A 6,816-nucleotide genomic window follows, 5' to 3' on the forward strand; every position below is an offset into this window, starting at 1 on the left:
CCGGGTACAGAATGAAAGTGATTTGGATTTGGACTTACATTGTGGAATTGGAATCGGATTGGGATTTGGTATCTGATGATTACTTTATCACGACAGTGTTTATGTGATGAGACTTGACATTATGAGACTGATAATGAGTGTGACCAATGATATCCTGATTCATCAGGGTATGGCATATACTGCTTATTCTAGTGGTATGGGACACTAGAATAGGTAGTATGTGGATGACGGCAGGCATAAGCTAATGTCGTTTAGTTTCATAAATTTTTCTTTTATTATGTGATGTTTTTGACACAACATACTAATCACTGTTTTTGACAAGTATTGTTTGCAAATTTTTTCTTCGCAACTGAGGACAGTTGCTTTCCAACGGAGAGGTATGTTATGGAATTGATATTTATTCCTTTATTGCAGCTGACAGGTGGCAAAAGCATTAGCAGATGATGTATTATGCAGAAGGGTATTACATTTTATGTATATTTGATTATTCAAGTGCTCTTTATGAGCTTTGGTCAATTATGTCCGGCCGGTCAGTTTGTACTCATTTTTGGGCATTCAAGAAATCTATAAATAAATACGTACAAGAGGGAAATGCTCACTCTTGCACGGGGGGAGATTGCACCCAGTGTCTGCGTTGCTCTTCTTATCTCTCCCCTCTTCTCTCTCACCGTGCCGGCGTAGCACTCCGCTCTAGGAGGTGCGCCTGCACGTGCTCTCTCAATCCCTCTCGCTCTCTGTCTCTCTCTGGTCGTATTGTGCTCGAGTATGGATTTGTGCGAGTCGACAGGTATGTAGATTTAGTCGTTTATGTCATGTTATGTGCTATTTTCCAATATGTTGCAGGGAAGCCATGCTTTCGACTAGTAGCAGTGTGTGTGTGTGTGTGTGTGTGTGTGTGTGTGTGTGTGTGTGTGTGTGTGTGTGTGTGTGTGTGTGTGTGTGTGGTGTGTGTGTGTGTGTGTGTGTGTGTGTGTGAGAGAGAGAGAGAGAGAGAGAGTGTGTGTGCATTGCGCTGCCAGTGCCTATACTTTGCTAATGAAGCACTTACAAAAAAACTTGGCACACCTATGATCGTATGACAACATGTGCTCGTCTTTGAATCTCCATGAAGAGATTTGTATGAGCTTCATCAATTTTCTGTGTGAGAAGGTATGAATGATGATTTGGGCATTCATAACCCATATGCAAGCAAGTCCATAACATGCAGATATAAAAGCTAGGAGGTGCAACACCATGGGTAGCATAAATAGAATAACTCAATAGGGAGTTCAAAGCCTCTCTCTCTCTCTCTCTCTCTCTCTCTCTCTCTCTCTCTCTCTCTCTCTCTCTCTCTCTCTCTCTCTCTCTCTCTCTCTCTCTCTCTCTCTCTCTCTCTCTCTCTCTCTCTAACAACCCCCATGCCCATGCAGCCAGAGGCACAGAACACGTAGAGAGAGAGAGGGACTAGTCACTGGTAAGAGCTGAATTCTTTCTTGCTCAAACACACACGTGCACACAAAATCACAAATCGAGAGAGAGAGAGAGAGAGAGGTGTATTGATGTCACAATGACAATTAGTGTTCGAAAAAAATGTGAACTTAATATTATGTCCCTAAATAGAGAAGAATAGTGTAATTTTTTTCAAAAATAACCGAGTTTTTTGAAATCTCCTTTCGGAAATTCATGGAAAGGAATTTTGTATGTTTGGGAAAATGATTTTTCCCTGACACTAGCGACAATGAAGGAGCTGTCCATCGCCGAAAGTTAAAGAGAAAGAAAGAAAATCTCTTGTGCCATTGCTTACTTTGGGATACGAATCCCTTCACGAAGATCGAGTTTCTCCACCCTGGACCTCCCTACACATTACCTGCCTCTAGGACTGCACGCTGGCACGCATCACTACACGGAGAATGTGATTCTTTGATGTGCTTCCATTGACCTTTTATACATTGAGGGTTTTACTCGTTGGTGCTCCCTGTGCAACAGTGTTTGGAAAAAATCAATTTTACAAACAAATAGAATTCTAGTTAAGATAAATTCAAAGAAGAATTTCCTAATGGTGTGCACCATAAATGAATACATCTTTCATAATCACGTCACTCATTTTATCAACACGTGAGGCTTCAGTCAGTTCATGGATTTTTGCCCTTGAATTGCTGGCACCTCTATATGCTTGATGTAGTGATCGTGAAAATTCATTTTACCAAACAAAGAAAATTCTCTTTCCCGAACTATCGAGAGGAACTTTTAGAAAATTAGATGTACTTTTTGAGTTTTTCCACTAATTTTCTATTTTAGGAGGGAATTTCTGATCTTCCCCTTGCCTTCAACCAGCGTTTTTGAAATTGAAAATGGCATGATATTAAGTGGAGACACATTTTTCCGAACACTGCTAATGTGTCTCTAGCACCACGCGCCGGCGTGCGCTGCTAGAGAGAGAAAGAGAGTGCTATGGCATACTCCAAGCTCCTTCTTTGTCTTCATGCTTTTCCTTCTACAGAATGCAGTGCACGGCCCGACGCGCGCTACTAGAGAGAGAGAGAGAGAGAGAGAGAGAGAGAGAGAGAGAGAGAGAGAGAGAGAGAGAGAGAGAGGGAGACGGGGGCTCTTCATCGTGTTTTCTGCAGAGGGTTGTAGTCCAGCGCGTTTCTACAACTATGGCGGATGTGGAGGAGACGGGGGCTGGAGTGCAGCCGAAGAAGAGAACGTTTAAGAAGTAGAGGAACTTTTAGAAAATTAGATTTACTTTTTGAGTTTTTCCACTAATTTTCTATTTTAGGAGGGAATTTCTCATCTTCCCCTTGCCTTCAACCAGCATTTTTGAAATTGAAAATGGCATGATATTAAGTGGAGACACATTTTTCCGAACACTGCTAATGTCTCTCTAGCACCGCGCGCCAGCGCGCACTGCTAGAGAGAGAAAGAGAGAGAGAGAGAGAGAGAGAGAGAGAGAGAGAGAGAGAGAGAGAGAGAGAGAGAGAGAGATAGATAGATAGATTTTATTATCGTCCTCGGAGGTCAAATATGACCTATGGGACCAAAGTTACATGTGATGTAGTATGTGTATGGCTGATGAGTGACTCTCGATGCTCCAAAATTGTAGTGATGAGAGTCGCAATGGAGAGCCCACACTTTGGCTGGGAGAGGAAAGTGTGTAGGTCTAAGTTATGGCTGAAAATGTGAGAGAAGCAAGTTCGGATGTGATCAAAAGCTGAGCACTCTAGTAGTGTGTGGTACTCAGACTCTCGAACTTGCAGTGAGCATAATGTGCACAATCGATTTGACTCTTCTCCATTGCCCCAACGCCCTATCTCGCATCGAAGGAAATGGGAGCTAAGCCGAATTGCTGCGATAGTGCGTATTGCGGACAAGGGAATAGGCTCAAGCATGTAAGTGTGAGTATGGTTTCCTCTCTCAGCGAAGAACATGGTTTTGTAGTTGGGGGCAATATAGGTGGTGTAATGTATGAAGCGTGACCCACCGGATTTCTCCCAAGCCGTAATACATTGGCATTGTAGAAAAGCTTCATTCACTTGAGAGTCAATTGAAGCATCATGTAGCAAGTGTAATGCATCCCATCTCCCAAACCACTTCTTTATGTCTTGCATCCATCCCGTGCTCAAGATCTTGCTTTTATACGTCTTTTGAACTTTTTTGCTTGCTTCCCATGCAATTGTAGGAAGTTGATGTGAGGGGTTTTGACGCATCTTTATCATGTACTCCACAACCCTTTCCATGCCCATAACCTCAATTGGAAGAGATCCCGACTCAAGAAGTAGGAGCATATATGGTGTTTGTGTCTTAACTTGGAGAAAGTTTGTAAGAAAACGCTTTTGGACATTCTCAAACTCTTTCCAAGTAGACTTTGAGATGCTCCCGCCCCACACTTCAACTCCATAAAGAAGAACCGGTGTCACCAATGCATCAAAAAGATACTTCTTGAGAACCCAACACTTGATGTTTCCCGCATTACACATGTTCTCAAATGCATAATATGCTCTCTTTCCCGCTTCCAAACGACGCATAGCACATTCATGCCACTTGTGATTGGATGGAACCTCAAGGCCAAGGTACTTAAAGCTCTCAACAACTTCAAGTGTCTCGTTGTTGTACACAATGCATGGCTTCTCCTTATGGTTGGTTTTCACAAGCATAACCTTTGTTTTGGATTCATTTACAATCAGCCCACTATGCAAGCAAAAGTTCTCAAGGACAACCATAAGCTTTTGTGCATCTTCTAAAGTGTGTGCTAGAAGCACTACATCATCCGCATACAACAAAAGCATGATTACCGCATTGCAAATAGTGACCTCTTCAATGCCTTCTTCTTGCATAAAGTCAAGTACCATTTGTTCCAATTGATCGATGCATAGACCAAAGAGAGTTGGTGACAATGGACATCCTTGTTTAACCCCAATAGTGCTTACAAAAATTTCTGAAATTTCTCTTCCCATGCGCAATTGACAAATCACCTTCTCATAGATTCGAGAAACCGCAAGCATAAACTCACTTGGCACTTGGAGTTCTTCCATCCTTCTCCAAGAGAGAGAGAGAGAGAGAGAGAGAGAGAGAGAGAGAGAGAGAGAGAGAGAGAGAGAGAGAGATAGATAGATAGATAGATAGTTCTATTATCGTCCTGGGAGGTCAAATATGACCTATGGGACCAAATGAACATGTCACGTGGTGTGAGTGGAGTTCATAAGTGACTCTCGATGCTCAAAAATGGCTGAAATGAGCGTCGCAATAGAGAGTCCACATCGTGGTTGGGAGAGGAAGGTATGTAGGGAGAGCTCATGGCTGAATATATGGGGAAAAGAGGACCTAATGTGGTCAAAAGCTGAGCACTCAAGTAGTGTGTGGTACTCACTCTCTCGCACTTGACGAGGGCATAAGGTGCAAAGTCGATGACACTCCTCGCCAGTGCCCCAACGTCCTGTCTCGCAGCGTAGAGAATGGGAGCTAAGACGAATGGAGGCAATGGTGCGGATCGCACTCAACGGGATGGGCTCAAGGATGTAGGAATGGGTTCGGTTACCTCGTTCCGAGAAGAAGAGAGATTTGTAGTTTGGGGCAACGTGTGTGGTGTAATGGCTGAAGCGAGAACCTCCGGATTTCTCCCAAGCCATGATACATTGGCGTTGTAAGAAGGCCTCATTAACTTGGGAGTCGATCGACGCATCCTTGACCAAGTGACATGCATCCCATCTTCCAAACCATTTCTTGATATCAAGCATCCACCCCGAACTTAGTATTTTGCTCTTGCATGTCTTTTGAACCTTTTGACTTGCTTCATATGCGATTCTAGGAAGTCGATGCAAAGGGCTACGTTGTGTCTTACGCATGTACTCCACAACCCTTTCCATGCCCAAGACCTCAATGGGAAGCGATCCGGACTCAAGAAGTAAGAGCATGTAGGGTGTTTGTGTCTTGACTTGGAGAAAGTTGGTGAGAAAACGTTTTTGGACATTCTCAAACTCTTTCGAAGTAGACTTCCCGATGCTTCCACCCCACACCTCCACTCCATAAAGAAGCACCGGTGTCACCAATGTGTCAAAGAGGTACTTTTTGAGAGCCCAACACTTGATCTCTCCTGCATTGCACATGTTCTCAAATGCATAATAGGCCCTCTTTCCGGCTTCCAAGTGACGCATTGCACAATCCTTCCATTTATGATTGGATGGAACCTCAAGGCCAAGGTACTTGAAGTGATCTACCACTTCAAGTTTCTCATTGTTATATACAATGCATGGATTTTCATCATTGAGGGTCTTTACAAGAGAGAGAGAGAGAGAGAGAGAGAGACTGCTATGGCATACTCCAAGCTCCTTCTTTGTCTTCCTGCTTTTCCTTTTACAGAATGCAGTGCACGGCCCGGCGCGCGCTGCTAGAGAGAGAGAGAGAGGGAGACGGGGGCTCTTCTTCATGTTTGCTGCAGAGGGTTGTAGTCCAGCGCGTTTCTGCAACTATGGCGGATGTGGAGGAGACGGGGGGCTGGAGTGCAACCAAAGAAGAGAACGTTTAAGAAGTAGGGGTAGATCTCGATGCCCTCCTTGACATGACATCTGATGAGCTAGTCATGCTCTTTCATTCCCGTGCACGCCGAAGGTTTCAGCGGGACTTGAAGAGAAAGCCCATGGCTTTGATTAAGAAGCTTCTCAAGGCGAAAAGGGAAGCACCTGCTGGGGAGAAGCCCGAGCCTGTGAGAACTCACTCAAGGAACATGATCATTGTGCCTAAGATGATCGGTAGCATTATTGGCGTGTATAATGGAAAGACATTCAACCAAGTTGAAATCAAGCCTGAAATGATTGGCCACTACTTGGGAGAATTTTCCATCAGCTACAAGCCTGTGAAGCATGGAAGGCCCGGTATTGGTGCCACCCACTCTTCTCGGTTTATTCCACTGAAGTAGTTTCTGATGATGGCTATGAATTGTGGAGAGACTTGGAGTATTATTGACACCTTCTGCTAATCAAGACTTAAGAGCAAACTTTTTGTGTCAACAATGTTCTCTTCAAGGTGTCAACTCTTGTTGGATTTTGTCTAGTAGGACCAATTTAAATGAGCTTTTTTTGCTTTGCTCGATGTGCTTGATACTTCAGTACTTAATTCTTGAAGCAAGTATTTCCATTTCAAAAAGAGAGAGAGAGAGAGAGAGAGAGAGAGAGAGAGAGAGAGAGAGAGAGAGAGAGAGAGAGAGAGAGAGACTTCTGTGTGGGGAACTTGGAGGGACCTGGCTATGGATGAGGAGAAGGAGATTGCTCCAGAAATCCGAACGAAAAAAACGGGTTCCATGTATTTCAACCGTTTGTAATGATAAAACCCTGGTTAGATTTT

General features: G+C 43.8%; 1 protein-coding gene across 2 annotated transcripts; it reads left to right on the forward strand.

The window, feature by feature from the left end:
* Nucleotides 1–2,587: 2,587 nt before the first annotated feature.
* LOC147446585 (small ribosomal subunit protein uS19-like) lies at nucleotides 2,588–6,482 on the forward strand. Of its 2 annotated transcripts, XM_086526255.1 has the most exons (3): nucleotides 2,588–2,695; nucleotides 2,976–2,986; nucleotides 6,006–6,482. In XM_086526255.1, exons 1-3 carry the CDS (start codon nucleotides 2,637–2,639, stop codon nucleotides 6,389–6,391), a joined length of 456 nt encoding a protein of 151 aa, XP_086382381.1. In that variant the 5' UTR covers nucleotides 2,588–2,636; the 3' UTR covers nucleotides 6,392–6,482. The 2 variants fall into 2 exon arrangements, with proteins under 2 accessions (XP_086382381.1, XP_086382380.1); XM_086526254.1 differs by lacking the exons at nucleotides 2,588–2,695; nucleotides 2,976–2,986 and having other exon boundaries at nucleotides 6,013–6,482.
* Nucleotides 6,483–6,816: the final 334 nt, after the last annotated feature.

This window comes from Adiantum capillus-veneris, chromosome 12 (genome assembly GCF_014529385.1).
Source record: "Adiantum capillus-veneris isolate H3 chromosome 12, ASM1452938v2, whole genome shotgun sequence".
In the NCBI taxonomy this organism is placed as follows: Eukaryota; Viridiplantae; Streptophyta; class Polypodiopsida; order Polypodiales; family Pteridaceae; genus Adiantum; species Adiantum capillus-veneris.